The sequence below is a fragment of the Sphaeramia orbicularis genome, chromosome 19, assembly GCF_902148855.1.
Source record: "Sphaeramia orbicularis chromosome 19, fSphaOr1.1, whole genome shotgun sequence".
NCBI classification, from domain to species: domain Eukaryota; kingdom Metazoa; phylum Chordata; class Actinopteri; order Kurtiformes; family Apogonidae; genus Sphaeramia; species Sphaeramia orbicularis.
In genome coordinates, this window is record NC_043975.1 from 5,276,046 (window position 1) to 5,300,587 (window position 24,542).

The 24,542-nt window shown below is 34.9% G+C and overlaps 1 protein-coding gene across 1 annotated transcript in view; it reads right to left on the bottom strand.

The window, feature by feature from the left end:
* Positions 1-24,542, bottom strand: part of LOC115410304 (metastasis-associated protein MTA3-like) — a 96,769-nt gene that overhangs the window by 58,137 nt on the left and 14,090 nt on the right. Inside the window, exons 3-6 of the mRNA XM_030121905.1 lie at positions 23,901-23,997; positions 11,410-11,536; positions 9,166-9,229; positions 2,215-2,332 (exon numbers count right to left, since the gene is read on the bottom strand). Coding sequence (XP_029977765.1) covers positions 2,215-2,332; positions 9,166-9,229; positions 11,410-11,536; positions 23,901-23,997 — 406 coding nt within the window. The remainder of the gene's footprint in view (positions 1-2,214; positions 2,333-9,165; positions 9,230-11,409; positions 11,537-23,900; positions 23,998-24,542) is intronic.

Below are 24,542 nucleotides of genomic sequence, written 5' to 3' on the forward strand. Positions count from 1 at the left end.
ATTTTAGTTCAAGGCTCCAATGTGATGTGAGCTCATATAAAATAATAGCATAACAACTTATAAGTAATGACAACAAATGTTCTCCTCAATTTAATGTGGAAAAAATTCAATTATGTAAAGAAAATATTCACATTTTTCACAAAAAAATTTGAATTACCCTGTAAAAATATGAACAACCTGAAGTTTCCAAAGAATAATCAGAGCAATTTTAACAATATTATGGCTCAGATAATTGTTTATAACTTACTGATCACAGTGGATCTACAAACACACAAAACATTTAGTAAAATTTTAGGGGTCGGACCAGTAAAATATTATCATAATAACAACTCCTAATATTTCGCTTTGTTTTAGTGTAAAAAAAAAAACAATACAATAAAATTACACAAAAATGTTTACATCTACAAACTATTCTTTCACAAATAATGTGAATAACCAGAACAAATATGAACAACATGACATATTTAAAAAATAAATAAATAAATAAATAAAATAAGTGCAATTTTAATAATATTATGCCCCAGATAATCATTTACAACTTACAGATCACAGTGGATATACAAATACACAATATATTTAGTAAAATTTTAGGCATTGGACCAGTAAAATACTAACATAATAACCTACAAATGATGACAACTCCTAATTTTTTCGCTTTGTTTTAGTGTAAAAATTAAAATTACACAAAAATGTTTAGATTTACAAACTATCCTTTAACAAAAAATGTGAATAGTCTGAATAAATATGAACAACATGAAATATTTAAAGAAAAATAAGTGCAATTTTACCAATATTCTGTGTGCTTGTAAATGTTTTGTGTATTTGTAGATCCACTGTGTTCTATAAGTTGTGTTAACAGGGTCCCTACAAGTTTGGACAAGTTAAATTTAAGACTTTTTAAAACTACTTAGAACAGAATTTAATGCTCATTTCACAGCCATACTGGCAAAAATTTGTGACTCCTAGAATTTAGCAAAGTGTATTTCTTTACTCCAACGCCTTGATTCCCACCATTCCAAGTCATTTCTCACTGGGGTCTGCAAAGTTAGCAATAGTTGGTTCTTAATTTTAATATAAATTGTCGGGTTGGAACAGGTGGAACTGAGTAAAATAACATCACTTTCTTTGCAGTCTGGACATTTAACAGACACATTTAGGCACAATACAGCCAACAAGTTTATGGCAACACAACTTAAGACCTACTACATCAAATGTAATACATTTTAAAGACTTCTTTAAGGTAATAAATCCAGGTTTGTAAATTCAAGACTTAAGACCCCGCAGGAACCCTGGTTAATAATAAGCTGAGACATCATATTGTTGAAATTGTTCTTATTTTTCTGAATACATTTCAGGTTGTACATGGTAGTTCAGGGTATGAACATTTTCATAATGTAATTTTACTTGTTTTTCACTCTAAAACAGTTATTATTTATTGGTTAATATGCCTATTATGTTACTGGTCCGGCCCACTTGAGATCAAATTGGGCTGAATGTGGCCCCTTAAATAAAATGAGTCTGACAGCCCTGGTTTAAAACAGGGTTTCTGCAGGTATCAGCAAATCTAATTTAATGCTTTTTAATGCCACCTTAAACAAATCTAACGCTCATGTCCAACTGCAGATACAGTTTTATATATAGTTTTATGACAGTTTACCATCAACAGGCTTTAACCAGGTTCTGAATAGTTCCTCCTCCAATCACTTCTGCTCAAACTTGCATTTTCCCATTTTTCTGACATTTGCTAATATTCCCTCCACTCTTTTGCCACAGCATGAGCATGCTTAAAGCAAGTTGCATTCCAAGCATCCGGCGTTGTGACTTCATGTATCGGCCATAAACAATAGCCAGTTAAAAGGTTCGGCCTGTTATTCATCACACTATACTTCCGATCAAAATTTTAAAATGTTTATATAATCAAAATAAATCGTAAATAACAATGCTTTTTTTTCCATCAAGTGTATTTAATTTGTTAATGCATCTGGACATAGAATTTAATGCTCTTTAATGCCATTTAAGGCCTTAATTTTCACAAAATCTATTTAATGACTTTTAATTCTTTTTAATGACCTGCAGAAACCCTGTAAAACAACCACAGATGTGGAGATTCCAGCTCTGCAGTGACATTAGAGAGCTCTGACATGGATTAAAAAAAAGGCGTGTGGCTATAATTAAACTAATTAAATGTCAAGTGAATCAACGTGCGGTTCCTACCCTCTTGGAGCATTTCTGGTACGTCTGCCTGAAAGCGCGGTCCCACTCTGATCTCCCCTTTGTCGGCCAGCAGGGTCTTCTGTGTGGGGTCGTACACCAGGGAGTAGAAGAAAGTATCCTGGAGAGACAATTATAACACAAAGTAAGAACATGCCCGTGGTGTGGTTACCGTCCATGGGTTAAAGGTCAAACTCAGTCACTTTTCTTATACACAAGTGAATATTTTATGAACCTTAAGCTCAGTTCAGATTCTGAAGATTCACAATGTTTTAGGACGATGCAGGGTTTCAACTGTGTGAAAGTCGACTGATGTGTGTTTTAAAGGCTGATGTGATAATGACAATTTAGAGCAAGAAAATGCTGATTAATCATTCTCTGATAAAGATGATGGATTGATCACCACCCAATTTAATTTAACAATCTTTGACCTTTATTCCCAAATTATTAAATTCATATTTGCCCTTTCTTATTAATCTATATTAACAACTAGAAAACTGGTGAACTGAAATCCCAAATTAATGTCATAAATGATTCAATAAATTAAGGAGGAAAGAAAAAAATCGGACAATATTAAGATGAAAACAGAAGAAACAACAAAACCAATGTAGAAAAAATGGAAATGAAAGGTTGAAAATGGAATAAGTAGCCAAAATTATGTACAAAGTAAACACAAGAGACGATATATATTAATGAGGGAAGATGAAAATGACATCAAGTTGGAAAAAGACAAAAATGATGTAAAAAGTTTAAGCTGCCATGATTAAAATAGCGAAAAACCTAAACAAAAAAAGAGAGAAAATGAGGTGTCAAGATCAAAAAACTCCCTATAAAGCAAATAAAAAGACAAGATGTAAAAAAAATAGTTCAGTGATATGACATAAAAAGGTCTGATAGAGACAAAAACACCAAACGAGAAAAAGATAAATAGTGAGGAGACCTTAAATAAGACCAAAAAAAGTGTAAGAACACCTAAAAATAAATAAATAAAAAAAACTTAGGAAAAAGATCCTAAAAACAGAGACAAATGAGGAAAAAGATTAACCTGGCATGAAAAGATGAAAATAGTGTAAAACCTCAAAAAAAGAAAAAAAAAAAGAGGTGTCAAGATCCTAAAAAACTGCCTACGAAGCAAATAAAGACAAGACGTGAAAAAAAAACTTCAGTGATATGACATAAAAAGGTCTGATAGACAAAAACATCTAATGAAAAAAAGAGAAATGGTGAATAGACCCTAAATAAGACCAAAAAAGTGTAAAAAGACCTAAAAAAAGTTAAAAGACTATAAAAAGAAGAGACAAATGATGTAAAAAGCCTAACGACAAAGAATGACATAAAAAAAGAGCTGAAAGTGAGACAAAATCTTGCAATAAAAGGTGTAAAAAATTAACTGATGCAAGAAAGACAAAAATTATGCATAAAATACATGTGTATATGCAAAAAAAAAACTTAATTACTATCTTTGATTTTATTAGACATTGTACCAAACCTGTAGCTCAATATTTAACCTTTTAAAAAATCTCAGATAATGTGGATTTTTTTCTTTTATTTTCCGTATTTCATCCATATCTGTGTATTCCAGTGACATTCCCTCCAGTTCTATATATATTTTTCTTTTACTGGGACCAGAGGAATAAATGTATCATCAGGTGTGGAAACATTGGGTGAGCCGGCTGTTGTGTTTCTGCCTTTTCCTCCTGTCAGTACTAGGATGTAAAAAATATAACACATGCATATTTACAGGTCACAGCGGGAACATTTATTAGCGCGTTAACGGCTGCTGAAACAACAGAACGTAATCTGAGGAAAATTGATGATAATGGTTCAGCGTGTAAACAGCATCTGGGCTCAAACTGCAGGAATACGTGACTGATTTATGTCTAAATTTACAACCGTACAGAGGGTTTTCCCTGGGTTTGTGTCGGGCGGAGATACTGCAATGGCTTTTTTGTTATTTGACTGAAACTGCTGCACTTTTTGGACCTGAATTATTACAATATCAGGGTTTTCTCTTGGCTTTGGTTACATTTGCGTCACAGTATTTTCCCTAAATTTGATAGTATGGGGAAAAGAAGTTAACTCTATTAAAAGTTTTCTTTAAAAATATATATTTCCACATTATTATTACCATCACTGAGTAAATAAGATGTGGCAAAGCAAGAGCATCTGAAAATCTCCGATAAAACTTGCTAACCATTAGATCTGTGAGCAATCATTTAGTTACTTATGCAGCCATTTGTATTGATTTTACATTAATAATTTGGCTTTTAGGTAGTGCTTAGAATGTCTGTGGTGCTGACAGTGATGAGGGGAAATCCTGCAATAATTATTAATAACTCGGAGAAACACAAAGCAAACCTCTTCACTGATAAAGTAAAGAGACAGATTCAATTTGAGAACCATGAATAATACATTTAATAAAAAGTCTGACAGACAAAGCGTAAAATTCCCTAAAAGAGACAGAAATGATGTAAGAAGAGCCAAATGAGGGACAAAAATGGCATAAAAAGACAAATGATGGGCAAAAAAGAAATAAAAACGACCCAAAAAAAGTAGGGGAAATGACAAAAAACACCTAGGGGAGACAAAATAGACATTAAAAGACAAAAAGTTAAAAATAATGGGGAAAAAAAGACCAACAGGAGACACAAAAGGACAAGAAATTATGAAAAATGTACACTCCATTACACAAATGAATAGATGAAAGAGACAAAAACTGATTAAAAAAGACCTAAAGAGAAGAAAACAACCAAAATTATTTAAAAAGACTTAAAGGTGGTAAAAAAAGACAAAAATGACATAAAAAGACAATAAATTATGAACAGACCTAAATGAGACAAATGAACAGATGAAAGAGACAAAAACTGATGAAAAAAGAACCTAAAGAGAGACAAAAAAACACTTTTTAAAAAGACCTAAAAAGCCAAAAATGACAAAAATTATTTAACAAGGGACAAAAAAGATTAAAAAAAAGATATGAACGAGACAATAAAATAGAGGCATGAAAAAAAGACCAAAAATAATGAAAAGATGACACAAGACAAAAAGAAAAATAATGTAAAAAGACAAAAAATGAAATTATCTCTGACTTTATTATCATTAATAAACCTTTAACTAAATATTTAAACAACTGTAAAGCATCTGAGTAAATCTGGGGTTTTTATTATTTCTTAAACTCTTATTTTCCTTCTAATCTAAGTTAATATCATTAATGCTGCCAAGTTCTACTGATATCATCAGTTTATCAAATGAGCTCTGATGTTCTGTTTCTTGGTAGATAATGCACAAATAAATGCATAAAAAATGTGATTTCTATTTTAAAAATTTACCAGAGTAGCAAAGTTTCATCTGTTTCTTCACCTTATGTCCAAATCAGGCATTTTCTCTGACATAATAAAAGGTAAAACTGTGATATATTTATTAAAAAAAAAAACAAAGAAACCCTTATTTCCTTTGTGGAATCTGTGAAACTACTATTTTGCTCATTGGCTGATTGGTTTCAGTTCAAATGGATTAAATAATTAAATACATATTCTACAGAAAAAGCAGCCGACCCTTTAGTTTGTGTTTTCCTCACTTCATCAACACTAGAGACACAACTGTATTAACTAACGATCATGATCCTCATTCATATTTTAAGATGCTATAAATTAGACGCAGCTGCAAAACAAGCCTGAAAATCCATCAGAGAGCCGTCGCTATGGAAACGAGGCACCGCCCTGTCTAGTCGTAGTGGTGTTTCAGTTTTCTCATTGTGAATCTTTAGTCTGAAAAGACCTTTGTTTGAAATGTTTTTTTTTTTAAAGAAATTTAGCTGGAAATTTAATCCTCATTTGTTTTTGAAAAGGTCATTCTTAAAGGAACACCTGATTTACAGGAAATAGCTTTGGTTTTTAACATCTCACATGAAACAAAAACACCTAAAATAGGGGTGTCAAACATGCGGTCCGTGGGCCGAAACCAGCCGCCAAATAGTCCAATCCAGGAAAATTGGATGAATTTGCAAAATGCAAAAATTACACTGAAGATATTAAGAGTCAAGGATGTTGAACTGCTTTTAGTTCAGGTTCTACATACAGAACAAGAAAAAACAATAAGAATAAATAAGAACAAGTGGTGTCAGGCACAACAAACCCCGCCCCTCGCACATATTTTACCCATTATAAGGAAATAGGAAGATTTTAAAAATTCATAAAAAAATTGGAACTTTGACCTTTTTTCTCAAAATGTAATGACATCTATTCTGGGTCACTGGCAATCTATAAACCAAATTTGGCATGGATTCACCCACTGATTTGTTCCTACAGACATGTGAAATTTCACCCATTATAAGTACATGGGAAAAAAAAAAGATCTCAAAAATTCACAAAAAATTGAAACTGTGACCTACTTTCCCAAAATGTAATGACATCTATTCTGGGTCACTGGCTATCTATAAACCAAATTTGGTATGAATTGAACCAATACTTTTACTGCTACAGACATGTGAAATTTCACCCATTATAAGTACATGTGGGAAAAAAAAAAAAAAAGATTTAAAAAATTTATTAAAAATTTGAACTTTGACCTACTTTTCCCAAAATATAATGAGATCTATTCTACACCACTGGCAATATATAAACCCAATTTGGTATGAATTCAACCAATCGTTTTGCTGCTACAGACATTTGAAATTTCGCCCATTATAAGTAAATAGAAAAAAAAAAAAGATTTTAAAAATTCATTAAAAAAATTCTAACTTTGACCTACTGTTCCCAAAATGTAATGACGTCTATTCTGGGTCACTGGCAATCTATAAACCCAATTTGGTATGAATTCAACTGATAATTTTGCTGCTCGAGTGTTAACAATCAAACAAACTGAACCAAAACCAATACCCCTTGCTTCCCCTTCAGGAGGCGGGGTTAAAATAATGGCATAACATATAAATAATGAAATAACTCAAAATTTTCTTCTTGGATTAATGTGAAAAAAATTTTACATTATGCCTATGAATTAGGGCTGCACGATTAATCGATTTTAAATCGAAATCGGATTTTTTAATTAGGACAATTTTTAAAAAAGGGAAATCGTAAAATCGATTTCATCTCTCTCATGCCTCCGGGCCGCGTGCCTCCGCGTGCCTGCGGGCTACCGTAGGCTCTTCCTGTGACAGCGGTCTTTCACAGAAGTCCGTGTAATGACCGGACGTTAAATCTGTTCATGAACCCGCAGTACTTATACCGATATAAGCCGTGGCTTCACGCACGGATCCCGCAATTGAAATATAACTGCAAGCAGATCACTCATCTTCCGTTGTCCCGGATCCGTACCGTACTGTCTTCTTCCGAACCGGGTCCGGGTCTCGGGGTCATCAGCCTCAGCAGAGGAGCCCACACAGCCCTGTGCCCACACACATCCACCAGCTCCACACATAGAATCCCTCCAGTGTGTCCTGGGTCGGTCTATTCCACGCACGGATCCCCCAGTTTAAATGGAACCGCATGTGGATCACTCATATTAACCTGGTCCACGCACACACGACTGATGCCTGTCACTGACTGACACTGGTATCACTTCTGTGGGCCAGATACCCAGAAAAGAAAGAAAAAAAAAATTTTTTTTTTTTTTTTTATAATTAATTTAGTCCTCTTACTTGCTAAATTTTTCATTCACAAATGTAAGTTCTGTAACACAAAACCAAATATTATTTATGTTTTGTAAGATGTTGAAATTTATTTAAAGCTGTTAGATAAATGTGGAAACAAAAAGGTTGTAACAACTATCAGTATTTGCTCTGATTTGGACATTTTCTTATAGTGTATTCCCCCTGACAAACTTATGTTATTTTCTTGTTGTATACATTGTTTGTATACTCTACTTCATTTCAAAGATTTAATGAAGAGAAAAAACAAAACAAAACTGTAGGTTCATCACGTGATCCCATCACAGCTTTGAGGTCAGAGCAGTGGCTTGCATTGTGGGCTGCTCACGAAAACGACATGTTGACTGCTGTTGCCTTTTCTAGTTATACCCAAAAATCGAAATCGAAAATCGAGTTTTTAGAGGAAAAAATCGGGATTTTTTTTTTTTGCCAAAATCGTGCAGCCCTACTATGAATAATGACAACTTCAAATGAATTAAAGGAGGAAGTGAAATTGTGTAGCTCACTGTTGAGTTTCAAAAAGACTTTAATTTGTCAAATTCTGAAGGGCTATGAAAGTAATATGATTACAAAATGATTTATAACACTGAATGTAGTATAATTTGTGTTTAAGTATTTACCTGCTGCAACTACGGGTGTAGACATGAATTAAGGATGTGAATAGGAGAAGCAGAAATAAGCCTCCGGCTTCAGCTTCTTCCTTTTTCAGTTACAAAATGTGTTAATTTTATGTTTGTTTGTTGTTTTTTAATATGTATGTGTTTTGTTTTGTTGTTGTTGTTTTTTTTATATGTATGTTTTGTATTTTGTATTTAACTGAAAATAAACATTCATTCATTCAAATGTTTCTCTTTGTTTTAGTGCAAAAACATTAAATGATGAAAATATTTACATTTGAAAACTATCCTTTAACAAAAAAATATGAACCTGAAATACTTAAAGAAAATTAAGTGCGATTTTAACACTAATCTCCATGTTACTAAATATTGTCTGATCCATAATGAACATGTATAAATGATAAGTTGAGGCATAATATTGTCAAAATTGCACTTATTTTTCTTTTAAAAATTCCAGTTTTTTCAGGTTATCCACATCTTTTTGTTTGGATAGTTTAACATGTAAATATTTTCATAATTTAATGTCCTTTTTTGCACTAAAAGACAGACAAACATTCGGAATTGTCATTATCTATAGGTTATTATGTGATTCTTTTACTGGTCTGACCCAGCTGACATCATATTGGGCTGAATGTGGAACCTGATCTGAAACCATGACGACGTGTAGAGCTGATGTGGTTTTTCCAGACTCACCTCTTTGTCAAGGTATGAAAGAACAGCTTCGGTCTCGTTCAATAAAGCCACGCTGCACTTCCCCCTGAGACACAGAGACCACACATGAGACACACAGACAGGAAGTGAGCATGACGTCCATCTGTCCGGCTGTTCACGGACGGATGGACGACTACTCATGGACACTGCCTGCACGTGGACACATATAACACTCGTCCACAGTCGGGTGAAATAGGACTGGGCAATATGGAAAATATTATTCACTTCACTGGAGAAACTTTAAAGTGGTTTCCAGCAAAAATGTACGTCTCCTCGGGTCATTAACACACAACATGGACATTATTATAAACTCCTACACCATTAAAACACTGGTTTTGTCGGGTTATGTCTGTCATTTTCTCCATTTACATGTTTTATTTGTTACATAATTTTTATCTTCTGTGTATTTTATATTGTTTTCATTTTATTTCTTTTATATGAACTTCATCTTGTTACATCTCTTCCATTATTTTCATCCTTTTCTTTTCTTCTATTGTTTTGTCATTTTCTGTTGTACTTTTTTTACATAATTATAATCATGTGTCATCTAATTACAGCTTTTCTTTTAGTAGTATAGATTCTTGAATTTCTAAGCTGTATTTGAATGCAACATTTTCTCTGTCATTCCATACATGGTTGAAAAAAGAAAACATTCAAAGCTCATCATTTTCCTCTTTTTGCATCCTCTACGTGATGTTGTGACATTTTTCTCACCGTTTTGTTGAGTTTTTTATGTAACTTTTCATGTTTATGTCTTGTTACACCATTCTTCCCTTTCATTTTTATGTAATAAGCCTGATGTTTCATCACTAAACCTTGATGCATATTTTGTGTTCTGTTCCTGTTTTTCCTGTTTTGTGGTAAAGATTCTTAAATTTTTAAGCTGTACTTGAATGCAACATTTTCCTTGTCATTGCCTACATGGTTGAAAAAAGACAAATGTCCAAAGCTTATCATCATTTTCATCTTGTTGCATCTTTTATGTGATATTGTGATATTTTTCTCATTGTTTTTTTTACATCTTTTGTTGAATCTTTTAAGTCATTTTTCCTGTTTTTGACTTGTCTTTTACACCATTCTTCCCTTTCGTTTTTGCATTATAACCCTCATGTTTCATCATTATAACTTTTTTATCTAGATGCATGTTTCGCATCCTGTTGCTGTTCTTCCCATTTCTGTGGCAAGGATTCTTTAATTTCCAAGCTGCACTTGAATGCAACATTTTCTCTGTCATTGCCTACATGGTTGAAAAAAGACAGAGGTCCAGAGCTTATCATCATCTTGCATCCTTTACATGACGATGTGACCTTTTTCTCATAGATTTTTTTTTTTTTTTTTAACATCTTTTGTTGAGTCTTTTATGTAATTTTCCATGCCTTATGTCTTCTACATCATTCTTCTTTCATTTTTACATAATAACCCTCATATTTCATCTTGTTACATTTGTTTCATCCTGATGCATATTTTTTTGTGCTGTTCCTGTTTTTCTGGCATAGATTCCTGAATTTTTAATATTTACCTATATATATATATATATATATATATATATATATATATATATATATAGTTTATGTTTTTATTTTTATTGCTTTTAAATTGTACAGCTGTTTTTATGTCTTTCTAATCTATTCTTGTATTTTATTCTATTATTTTGCTTTTTTATTCTTCGGTACAACACTGTTTTTAATCGTACAGCTGTTTTATGTCTTCAGTCTGTTCTTATAAATTATTCTTTTATTTTGGTTTTTATTTATTCTTCTGTACAGCACTTTGGCCCACTGTGGTTGTTTCAAAGTGCTTTAAAAATAAAGTAGAGAGAGAGCATCTGCCAAATGCATAAATGTAAATGTAAATAATCTTTACTTACAAATTACCACACATACGAGAATGCCAAAATTACTTCAAGTGCTCAATCAAAACAAAGATACATAAACCACCAGAGAAAATCAGTAGATATATGAACAATTATAGTTACATATTTATTCATTTATATTTATCTGACATGCTTTTCTTTGCCTATATTTCTGGTGCACAATCCCAACCAAAAGCTAAGTGTGATTCATGTGTGGACAGATGATGAGGTGGAGTTGGTGCTTAGTGTCATGTTACAAGCCCATTAAAACGTCTCCTCGGAGCCTTGTTATAGCAAACATGCAGACAGAAAAGCATCGACCGGTGTTTAAATTATGCTAAAATAAAGAAATCCACAGCGGCCAAGGCTTGTACCTGATGTGTGTCGCAGGTAGACTCTCATACTGCCGGGACAGGAAGAGCTCTCTGTGGCGAAGCTGGTGTTTTTGTTTTTCTGTTAGCTCTGTCTCTGTTGGGTTTTCCTTCTCCTCTTCCAATTCCTCTGCAAAAGCACAAAAAAAACAAACCGGATTACAAAAACCTCAGAAAGATGTGTGTTCCAGACGCCAGGTGATGACAATAACAGGTACATTAAGATTTCCTGAACAGTTGACCTAAGTTTAACTCAGCTCCGACATGTGGTCATTTATTGATAAATTATGTGACACAAGTATTGGGACATGTTGAATTCAGGCATTCAGTCAGTAGTGGCTTTTCCATTGGACATCTGCGCAAAACTTAACTGATATTTAGTAAACGTCAAAAAAACAGTAGTGCGTGATGTCGGTTTATCCATTAATTCACAAATGCGATGATTTGTTTATTATTGCGAGATGACAGAAGACGTCATTCCACAAACATGGCAATGAACGTAAATATGGTGTTGATTTACAGATATATTCATTATTATTATATATTACCCTTCTATCCCGTACTAAATTAGAAAATGATTCACTTTCCTGGTGGGTCCACACATACCGCTCCATGTTTCTTTTAATTCTTCTTCTTCACTTGTAACGTCCGTCAACATTCATATTTTTTTTTATTCACGTCACTCTAGTTGTGGAAAAAGATCTTCCCATTACAATTTTGTGTGATATTCCAATTGTGCTATACCCGAAAAAACCACCTCGAGCCAGCGCAAAAACGTTTAATTGAAAAACAAGAGTTTTGGCAAAATTGTTTTTCCATTAGGTAAATTTGTATGTGCAAGTTATATTTGCGCAATTTGAGGGTCAATGGAAAAGCAACAAATGATAATGAGCATATTTAATGAAAGCCTATCTTGAGTGAACAATTATAATTTTTTTGTTCCATTTCTATTATTATATTTCCCAAGTCATGGCAATTCAATCCACATATCATTAGTCTTATAGCATAATGGCCCCAGTCATACACTATATGGACAAAAGTATGTGGACATGTTGAATTCAGGTGTTTCTTTTCTATCAGGGGTCTGGGATACAAAACAATAATGACTAATGTCCGAACATAGTTTATATTGGGATAAACATCATTACATTGGTTAGTTTGGTTTAAATTGTTATCTTTGCTTCCAAAATGACTCAGAGATGGTTTTGACAAAATTTCTCTCAACATTGATTTTCTTTTTTTTTTTTTATCCATGACTATGATTTTAAATGTTCTACCTCTAAATTTCTAAAATATTTTCTGCCATATACAGGAAATTGATAACACCTGCATATCAGTGGTTGGTGATTTCAATCCGGATATATCCCGTCAGTCCCTGTTCAGTGAAATTCTTTTTAGATTTTATGGTTTTACTCTAGCTGATCAGAAGGATCTCCCACCTGACAGTTATACATCTCTTAGTCCTGCTTGGAGCACTACTTCCTGGCTGGATCATATCACATGGACTGATGACACATTGTCCTGTGTACATGATATCTCAGTTTTACATGACATTATATTGTCAGATCACTTCCCAGTTTCATTTAGGCACAGAATTGATTTTGTTCCCTCTGTGTCCAATTCTGTGTCGAATGAAATTTTCCAGAAGGTGAACTGGAACAAGGTGTCCACAAATGACCTGGAAAATTATTGGTGCAGTACAGGTTCATTACTGGCTGGTATAGATATTGGTGATGGCTTACGGTGCAGAGACCCTCAGTATTTAGATCTATCCCATAGGGCTGATATTATCGTTTTTATATTGATGTTGTGAATGTATTGTCATCATGTACTTGTGACCTTCGTGGGGTCAGGAGGAATTCTAGTCATAATGTCCCTGGGTGGAAAGACGAAGTTCAGTCATTTCATGATGAGGCCCGAGATGCATATTTAATATGGAAAGATGTAGGTAAGCCGAGGAATGGTCCGATATTTGACTTGATGTGATCTTCTCGCTCAAGGTTCAAATATGCATTTCGTCGGTGTAGAAATAATAGAGAATCTATTGTGGCTGATAAACTGGCAAACAATTTATTAATGAAGAATGATCGTGAATTCTGGAAAGATGTTAGAAATAAGATGAACAGTAATCTACCTAAGTAGGTTGGCTTTTCTGTTGGAGATGAAATCCCTGATATGTGGAGGGAACATTATGAGTCCATATTTAACCGCGTCAGTGGTAGTGATTGTTCTTCTTTCGTGAGTAATCTGTCCTGTGATATCTTTGACCAGGGCATGATAGTCTCAGCTAATGAGGTGGCTGACACACTAAAAGGACTTCCATCTGGGAAGGCCGCTGGGTGACCAGCTCACTGCTGAGCATCTCAAGTTTGTCAGTGTTAATCTATCAGTTGTCTTGGCCATTCTTTTCTCGGCCGTTCTTGTGCATGGATATATCCCAAATTCTCTGACAAAAACTGTGATTGTTCCCATTCTTAAAGATAAAAACAAACGTATTAGTGACAAAAACAACTATCGCCCCATTGGCTTGTCTAATATTATAACCAAGGTGTTGGAGGGTATAATTCTTCACAGGACTGAACTCTACTTATGTACAATGTTCAACCAGTTTGGCTTCAAATCCAAACATGGTACTGACCTGTGTGTTTTTGCATTGAAGGAGTTGATTCGGTACTATATCAAACATGGATCTCAGATGTTCGTAGCTTATCTCGACGCTTCCAAAGCGTTTGATCGTCTCAATCATTTGAAATTATTGTCAAAAATGGTCTACGATGGAGTTCCAATGTATATTGTCAGAGTCATAGGATATTGGTACTCTAGTCAGGTTTACTGTGTTCGTTGGGGTTCAGTACTATCTGAGGATTTCTCTGTTACAAACGGTGTCCAACAGGGTGGGACGCTCTCCCCACTCCTGTTTAATATTTATACCAAATTGTTGAGTATTAAACTCAATAATGTTCCAGTTGGTTGTTGTTGTTCGGGAATTGTTTTTATTATACTCTATGGACTGTAACTATTTACATGTCTGATACAAATAAATAAATGAAAAAAAAATGTCATACTCTGACTATGACAAATAATTTTCTACCACAACTAACCATCTACAGTCTTCACGTCTCACTGAGGAAGAAAAATCTCCCATTAAACTTTAAGGAAATATTAATGTTTATAAACTATATGGACATAAATATTGGGACACATCATGTCTACAGCTGTAAGATGTCCTGTTCATGAGGATTTAAGACAAACACATCAATATTTCCTAAACATTTAATGGAAGATTTTTCTTCCCAAGATGTGAAGAAAGTAGATGCTTAGTTTTGGTAGAAAATTATTTTTTTATAGTCAGCGCACAAAAAATATTTAAAAAATTTAGAGGTAGAACATTTAAAATCATAGTCATGAATTAAAAAAAAGCCTAAATCAATGTTGAGAGAAATTAAGTCCAATCCATCTCTGAGGCATTTTGGAAGCAAAGATAACAATTTAAACCAAACTGACCAACGCAATGATATTTATTTATCATAATATAAAACTATATTGTTCCATTAGTCATTACTGTTTTGTATCCCAGACCCCTGTTAGAAAAGAAACACCTGAATTCAAAGTGTCCACATATTTTTGTCCATATAGTGTATTTCACCCTTGTGCTGGGTTCAGTTATGAAGACGGTGCAGCAGTTCTCCACAGCTTTGTAATAACAAAGTATAGCTGCCATCGATTAGAGAAGCACATCACTGTCCAGGTCCGTTACTACAAATTAAATTTTGAAGAACACAGCGCTCGTCCAATAAATACTGGATTAGATGTCGAGCTGAATCAGCGCTCGGTGCCAGGCAGCAGATCTTTAAAAACAAATTACAGCACAAGTAAATGCATGACTGTTCACACTTTTCAGATACATCACCGTCTGCCACTCACACTCCTCTATTATTTCATTAATTTTTTAAAGCACAGAGTTGGCTGGCATAGGATCAGATTTCTGAACGGTTAACGCCCCTTCTACATCCGCCGGCCAATCGCTGCTCACCATCCCACGCATGAATGAAAAAACCAGAAGGTGACCGAGCATTTTCTGTCATTAGCTCTAAACTGCAAAACAGTGTTATTAACAGTCAGATTTTCATTTCCTCTGATGTTTTTAAGCCACAGCTTAAGATCCACCTCTGTCCCTCAGCGTCTTCGTTTTTCATCTATTTTAATGATTCTGCTCAGATGATGTTCACTGTTATTAATGTTTTCCTTTATCTGTGTCTGTCTTTTACCCAATCAGTCAAGTAGTAGCGGAAACAATTTTTAGACCTTCAAAAGTCATCAAAAATAATGGTTATGCAATCAAGTACCAACTCCTGTGCGTATCATGTGACTAAAACAGACAGAAAAGAAAACACGGAATGCCTAAAAGCACTGTTTTTGTCAGTACAATGACATACATATTGATGTAAGAATTGAAATGATTTTGGTTATTATCAAGAAAACCATGGAAAATGGACAGATATCAGCTCTGAAATTAAACTCTTATGAGCCATTTTTGCTGTTATCATTATATTTGTCCAAACAAATGTACCCTTAGTTGTACCAGGCATTAAAATGAACAAGAAACTGAAGAAAACAAGGGGTGGTCTACTCATTTTTTCCATGACTATTTATGAGCGATCTCTTTGGTCTGCATTTGTTTATGACAGGGGTGTCAAACATACCAGCCACCAAAGGGTCCACTCCAGCCCCTGGGATGAATATGTGAAATGCAAAAATTACACTGATGATACTAACAATCAATTATTTACGCTCAAGGGCCAGGGCAAATGCGGCTCAAATCCTGTTTTTTTGTCCATATGTGACCTGTATCCGATCTGTTAAAGACAGTTAAAACAGCACAAATCCGACCCAGGCCACTTTCATATGTGGTCCTAAATCCAATATGTATCCAATATTTTGCAATGCGACTTCAGTCTGAACAGTCACATTTATCCGACCTTTACGTCATTGAAATGTGGCAAACATCACAATTCTGCGTCCCCAGGAGGAGGAGTGGTGGGAAAAATATATTTACTTCCGTAAACACAGTTTGAGCCTGTCTGGTCATGTATTCTATCAGGTCCTCTTTTGCACATGCGGGTGACTTCAGGGTCGCATTCAGCTCATACTCAAAACTGATAGAAGTCGCATTTAATGTGCAATATGAATGAGCACACAAAAAAAATCGATTTCACCAAAAAAAGAAAAAAAAAAGAAATCAAATTGCGCATTAAGACCTGTTATCTGAACGTAGTCGAAGTCATGTTTTGATCTCAAGTGGATCAGACCAGTAAAATACTATCATAACTAGAAGCACTCGGAGAGCGCAGACCTCCGCCAAGGCTGATCAGTGGCCCCCCCGTGGGCCCCACCACGCCAAGGAGGTTATGTTTTTGCCAGGGTTTGTTTGTTTGTTTGTCTGTTTGTCTGTCCGTTAGTGTGCAACATAACTCAAAAAGTTATGGACAGATTATGATGAAATTTTCAGGGTTTGTTGGAAATGGGCCCCCCGTGGGCCCCCCCACCCCCGATCACCACCAAAATTGAATCATTTCTTCCTTATCCCATTTCCAACAAACCCTGAAAATTTCATCAAAATCTGTCCATAACTTTTTGAGTTATGCTGCACACTAACGGACAGACAAACAGACAGACAGACAAACAAACCCTGGCAAAAACATAACCTCCTTGGCGGAGGTAATAACCTATAAATAATGACAACTACAAATTTTTCCTCTTTGTTTTCGTGTAAAAAAAGTGAAATTATATGTAAATGTGTACATTTACAATCTATCCTTTCACAAAAAATGTGAAAGTCCTCAACAAATATGAACAACTTGAAATGACTTATGAGAAATAAGAGGAATTTTAACAATATCCTGCCTGTTATTATATGTTTTGTACATTTATAGGTCCTGTACAATCTATAAATTGTAATGCACTTGTGAGCAGAGGCATAATTTTATTCAAACTTCACATATTTTTCTTTAGAAATTTCAGGTTGTTTGTGTTATTTACATTTTTTAAAGGGTAGTTTACAGATGTGGACATTTACATGATGTAATTTAACTCTTTTCACCATTATATACTGGTCTGGCCCAGTTGAGATTATATTGGTGTGAATGTGGAACCTGAACTAAAATGAGTCTAACAGCCCTGGTTTATGGTCACTGCTATGTCTTTCTTTGTGAAATGATCCCAACCTTTGGACCATCTCTCCCTGTCAGATTGAGACATGAAGTGTAAAAATAAAAATAAAAAAATGATGAACTGATAATCTCAAGAGGTATATGATTATAGACAATTCGGAACCAGTTCTCAATTCACATCAATAATCTGATTAACAATTTAGTAAACTTTTGCCTGAAAGTAGGGCTGAACAATTTAACAAATACAAAATAGTTAGCCTCATTGCATAATTACCATAAAAGTTATATTTTTGGCCAAATTGTGAAATGTGTATAAAATGCATCGGCAGTGTTAGTAAAGTTACACAAATATCCCAATTTGGAATTTGAGGATAACAAAATGGAACAATATCAGCATGTGCACTTATAATATTACAAAAGCTTGCAACCATAAACTGCAATTTTAGATAATCTAACTGAAATGGGAAAAAAATGACCCCATCTCTGATGATTTCAGACTGAATGACACTGAGCAGTTTATGTTTTCTGTGACCTGAGAAGAAGGTCAGAACACTCATTCAGGAATTAGTCATTTGTGCATTTTCCCTGATTAACCCATGTCTGAAGAGCTGCTCTCCTTCAGCCTCTTCATTTTCACCAACATCAAACACTTCTCCTCATTCTGGCTTTTTACTTGTTGCATCATTGTTTCTGTTATGATTCTACTGTTCTATAGGATGTACATTAAGTCTCTTTACAATTTAAAACATTTCTACAGGGTTTGTACACATTTTTCAAGGTCAAATTCAAGCACTTTCCAGGGTTATTTTCATTTTTTTCTAGCACAGCACCTTATCACTGGGGTCAAATACATATCTACAGGCTTACATGTACACTTGATTATTTGTTTCACTTTTTAATCACATTGATGTACATTGTATTATGCTATACACATAAAAAATTATGTTTCATTCTAGCAAAAAGTTTAGAAATTATAGGCGAACACAAAGTTTTATCCAAAGAAAGGGAAGCCACTTTGTGTTCTTCAGATACACTCACACCAAGACAAAGACCAAGATAAAAACGTACTTGGAATCGACCTGAGAATTTACTTTGACATAAAGTTTTATTTTCAAAATATATCACCTCTCTGTAAGTAGCTTTGACTTGGCATCTAACCTGGCAGTTAATTTTAAAAAATAAATAAATAAATCATGTCCCAGAATTAAATTGCAAGTACTTCAACTAAAAAATTTAAGCACTTTTCAGACCTTGAAAAAACAACATCGAAATTCAAGCATTTTCAAGGATTTCAAGCACCCATACCAACCCTGTTCATTACAAAAGCAACTGATGAGATACGTTCATCAGTGGTTATCAAAGTTTTTAATCACATTGCATTCCATTCTGTTAAATGAACCCCTAAAAGATGGCTACTCCTCAAGAAAAGGTATAATGTGTGTCATGGTTTACTGAAACAAAATGTCTTTCTATGGGGTTATGTTAAAGATATTGTTTGTTGAACAGAGATATGGAACATCAATGACCTGAAGCCAAAGATCACTGAAGCCACTGACACTACTGATGCGTCTATGCTACAGCCAATATGGAAACAAATTCAGTACCAGGTGGATGTGCTTCATACAACTAAAGGTGCTCATATAGAGGTTTAAAAAAAACACCTTCAGTATTTATTTTGCATGTCATAATAATTTCCACAGATCTGTCTATTCATTTGCTTTTGTAATAATTGTGTTAAATTGAAAACAGACATCATGGACAGCCTGTATTTTCCATTATTTATATCTGTTTTCATGTTCATTTGTGTGTTTCTGATCATTTGCTTTTTAATGTACTTTACGAATACATTGGTTTCACCGTTTCATTTTGGCTGATGCATCACTGTGACACTGCAGTTCTGCTCTGGAGGACCGACCACGATCCTGAACCTCTTCAACTTCAGACTGTGTGGGACTAGTTTAATGCAGAGTCATAAAAGTGATGAAGAATAAGGACTGCCTTAAAGTGACTCGCACTTATTCACAGTCGAGCCTTTTCTTACTTTTTGTGATTTGTACTTTCTTGAACATTCAGATGTGCAATTTCTAAACTGAGGGAGTTTCATAAAGTCATAGATCAGCTGCTTCACACCAGTGAGTCACAGAGAAGACTTTATTATGAAGGAGACGTACGAGGCGTAGCTTTCCTCATCACAGAGTTAACCGTCTGTAAACTGCAGGTAGATTCTGGGGTTTTTATGTTAGTGGATGGTTTTAAATACTGCAGAGAATGAGGAGGCAGATACAGGATCTCTAAGACAGACTGCAGGGAAACAACGGAATGCTCATTTTCAGCCAAGATCCTGATAGTATTTCATTAACTTTCCTGTATCGGGTGAGCATATTATGCACACGTTTGCACTTCGTGTTATTAAAGGTCATTATTTTTCACAATTTGTATTAGGTCTGAACTCAAAAGTTGTTCATTTTTGTATGATTCTTAAAATTCTAACCCAACCACTAAAATCAGCACACTGTCAACTAGGGATGTTCCAATCTGATATACAGATCAGTATTGGCTGCTGATCTGGCATTTTTTGATAATAATAATAAAAAACTGGATTTATATAGCGCTTTTCTAGACACCCAAAGCACTTTACATTACTGACCCATTACTTTTTCACTCTCACATTCACACACATTTTTTAGAAGATCAAATCGGATTTAGTCACGAGACTGGGGAGATCCAGACCTAGTTCTGTGTGTGTGTGTGTGGTGTGTGTGTTTGTGTGTGTGTGTGTGTGTGGGGGGGGGGGGATTAGTAAAACCTCTATAGGTTTCACTTTCACTTTATGGTCCAGTAGTGATGTGTGAGTCAGGTTTTTTTTCAACCTGCAGGGCTTTTGTGGAATTATTGACCCGACCCAATGCAAAGAAACTGATATTCTTTTAACCCGCCCCTACCCAACCCGCGAGTAACCTGCTGATGTGTGCATCACCAACGTACAACACAGAATGCAAACCCATGTAATCCCTGGACGGACCTGTCCATAGACCAGATACAGCACTGGCAAACATATGGCCCGCCAAAGGTTCTAATTTGTCCCACAGTATGAATTTGTAAAGTGCAAAACTGATACTAAAATTATTAAGAGTCAAAGGTGTCGTACTTGTTTTAGTTCAGGTTCCACATTCAGCCCAATTGTGATCTCAAGTAAAATAATACCATAACCTCCAAATTTTAAAATCAAAATTTTATTGTAAAAAGTCGGCATCGGATCGCTATCAGCAAAAAATAATCCTAAAAAACATCAGATCGGAAGCAAAAAAATCCTGATCGGGACATCACTACTACGAAGTAATGGTACTAACGTAAGGAATGATGTCCCAGTGTTTCCTGTGGAATTGATCTCTTGGTGTGGCAGTGGGTAACTGGGTGTCATGTTCTCGTCTCAATGCAAATATGAGTTTTTCCATCTGGGAAATTTCTTCAACAAGTTCTATCCAATCTTCTAGTGTGGGTGATTCATCAGTCATCCATTTTCTAGTGATTTCTTTCTTACTAGCAACCAACATAATATTCGACAGATGTTTTTTTTTTTTTTTTTTTTACAAAATCCTTGTATACAATCTGGTTGTTTGCCTTGGACAGTGGTCAGCAAGCTTTACAACCTAAAGAGTCATTTTTGTGTTGAAAAAGAAGAAAGAAATCTGACCGGAGCCATGAAAAAAAATATTTAAACCCATCTACATTTTACCATGAGGTGGCTGCTCTCTTTAACCTATCTGTGATTAGTTTGCTATTCAACTTTGCATTTCCATTACAATATTGCAAAGACTGGTGCATTTATGAAATTCTACAACTACACAAAAGAAACATTCAAGATTTGTACAATTTTTTTAAAAGATGGACACTATTTCCAAACATAATTGTGTTGTGTAATGGGGAATAAGCTCAACTTTCATGTCTAGTGGCTTACTTACAAACAACAAACAAATGCAAATTGAGCATCTTCTATTGCATTTGGCAAGAAAATATATATTTCTGTTTATATGCTGTGAAAAAAATATTTTATTCTGTGTATAGCCTGCACATTTTGCAAACAGACTAAGTTTAAAATAGGTTTAGCCCGAAAAAATGTTAAAAAGTAATGCCTCAATTCAGTTCAGTTCAAAATGTTCCGTATGTTTTTGACCAGGGGAGCCATAGAGAGAGGCTAAAGAGCCACATTTGGCCCAGGAAGCATGGGTTGCCTAAGAACATCATCTCAAAATGTATGAAAACCTTCATTCTGACCACCCTTATCTATAAAACCGGTCCTATCCTGTTTTGTTGTACTGCAGCAGAGGTTTCACTAATGTCTTGCAGAACACGTCTGCGCTGTCCAAACCAACACTGATGTGCTGGTAAATATAAACATAATCAGTGCGGCTGTAAACTCACATTTTATATTCATCCGTTTGCTGTAAGTCAGATTCCCTGCCTGTCCTTTTGTTTAGTCCACGGCATAAACTCTGAATTCTTCTCCTTGCAGTGTGGTAAGCAGCGTTAAATTTTACGGCTGTATGTCTGTTCTGGTCTACAGCTGCCACATACTCCAAGTCTAAACTGTTTGAGGTGTTGGTTCTGCGTTTCCATCACCGAATACGTGTCCAATACGGTACGGTTTGTGTTTCTAAGGTGCTGAGGTCATGATCTAACCACATGACGTTATGTTTCAATCATATTATGTTGTGAGAGCCAATCTTGTTGGAAAGATTAATGTTTGTCATGGTCTTTTTATTGGTTTCCTGCTGTGGCCTTCTCACCTAAGCACTCCTCTCAATAAGCTGTTTCAATTAGTTCTGGACAGGGAAGAGTTTCATTTCATGAAATAAATCAATATTTTGTTTTATTGTGTTGAAAGGAGCTGGAAACAGGTCGCACACTTCCCACACAGATCAGACCAGAGCTCCTCATCCTTATAACAGTCACATGTTCTCCTGGTGATAGGTTAATGTTAGATAATAATAATGTGACGTAAAAATGTAAACAGATATATCTGTGACAGCCACATCAGGAGTGCAGTTAACCATTTAGGTGCTGTAGTTTCTCAAAAAATATAAAATTTTGATTGAATTTCAACAAGCTGCATCTTGGAAGTGGTTAGAGATAAGAATATTGTAAATGAATAAATGTACTCATCTAATTGCATATTGTGACATCACAGGGTTGCCACCCTATTGGAGTGTGCACCTTTTAGTAAAACTGAACTTTGAACATATTTACATGAAGTTCTCTTTGTGTTTTTGTTTTTTTTGTCATCTTACCCTTAAAATAAATTAACTCTGCCACCCACCTTTGTGCAAAGGGTGCATGATTTACTTTTCTTTTTAAAGTTGGAGAAGATTAAGTTTTCTGTTCGTGGACAAATTAATTGTTTTATCAACAATGGAATCCTTTTTTCTCTGCTGATAACAAGAGTATCTGCTGTCTCCTATGTCGTCTTGGTGGAGAAATTTGTTGTTAATTTACATTATATTAACTCTCAATCAGCCCTCAGCATTGTAAAGAGGAGTTGATAATATTATTATTTTGTTGTTGTTGTTTTTTTTTTGTTTTTTTTTTGGGGGGGGGTTGTCTCTTTTTTTGTGTTTAATCGGTCTGTAGGTTTGTTGTATAATTTGTTTTTTTTTTGTATTGCGTCTGTGTGGCCCCTTATGTCCAAGTACATGTTTATGTAAATGTATAATTTAAAATAAAAAAATTTAAATAAATGAATTAACGTAAACATTAGTAGAAAGTAAAATGCAGTCAGTATTTTGTAGCTTTAAATCCAAGCAGCAGAGTAGACAAATCTGTCCTTATCTATCAAACTAAATAAACTTTACTTACTTACTTACTAAACCAGCTCAGGACCACGCCTTTTAAACTGGATTTTCTTCTTCACTTTAAATAGAAACATGCTCTGAAATGGTTGTTAGGACTGAAGGGGCACATGTCTGCCATCTATTGGTGGGATGGTGGTAACAAGTTTTGGGAACTATCTGGAGCCGATGGTGTTTCATTCAGTTATGTTACAACTTTGGTGCTTAAAGGGTTAACATGTTTGAGTTGCACCAAAGCAGCTGTAAAGGGATGACAAAGCCGTTTAAGTGCTGTTACAGTAAAAAGAAAGCTGGTAATAACTCAGTGAGAAAATACCTGACAGGTTATTCACCATATAAAGACAGACCGCAGTGCGTTTGGATTAAATAAGTATTACACTAGTTCTTACAGTTATCTGCTTTATAACATTAGTTTGAGAAGAACCGACAGCTGGTGCTTCACATGCCTTCAGACCCAACAGTACGACGGCGTTAATACTGACTTGCATGTTGTCTGCGAGCTGGATGAGGCTGTGGGAGATGTCTCTCCTTCTGTAGAAGCAAACCACCTTGGCCTCCACATTCCCGCTGGCGGTCTGAAACAGAAAAGAGCAGAACATCCAGGTTGACTGAAGAGGGTGGCAACACCTTCCCAAACAAACCCCTAATTTCCCAAGAGCCCTCGCTGCTTTATATGCTCTTCAGACTCCGCTGCTATGACAGAATGGACAAGGCGGAACAGCAGCTCTTTGACTAGATGATTGATTGATTGTCTCGCTGTATAATTAAACTAACATGCATCAAGACTCCGTATTAAAGGCTTTGACTGATGGAGAGAGAATGACAGAGGCCAGAGCTGCGCGCTATGACAATAGACAAACTTATATCGTCTCACATTATGGTCTGTTGTGTGCACAATACACTCCTTATGTCGATATATTCCTTGTGTTCTTCTACGAAGTGCAGACGGCAGCACAAACAACACAGGACAGCCAAAAAATACCTGGAGCAGGACCAATAAACCATTACAGACTAATCTTACCTCATATATATATATATATATATATATATATATATATATCCTACATTACCTGTATATATTCTTATTTGTGTAGTAGTGAGTTCGCTTTTGTATATTTCA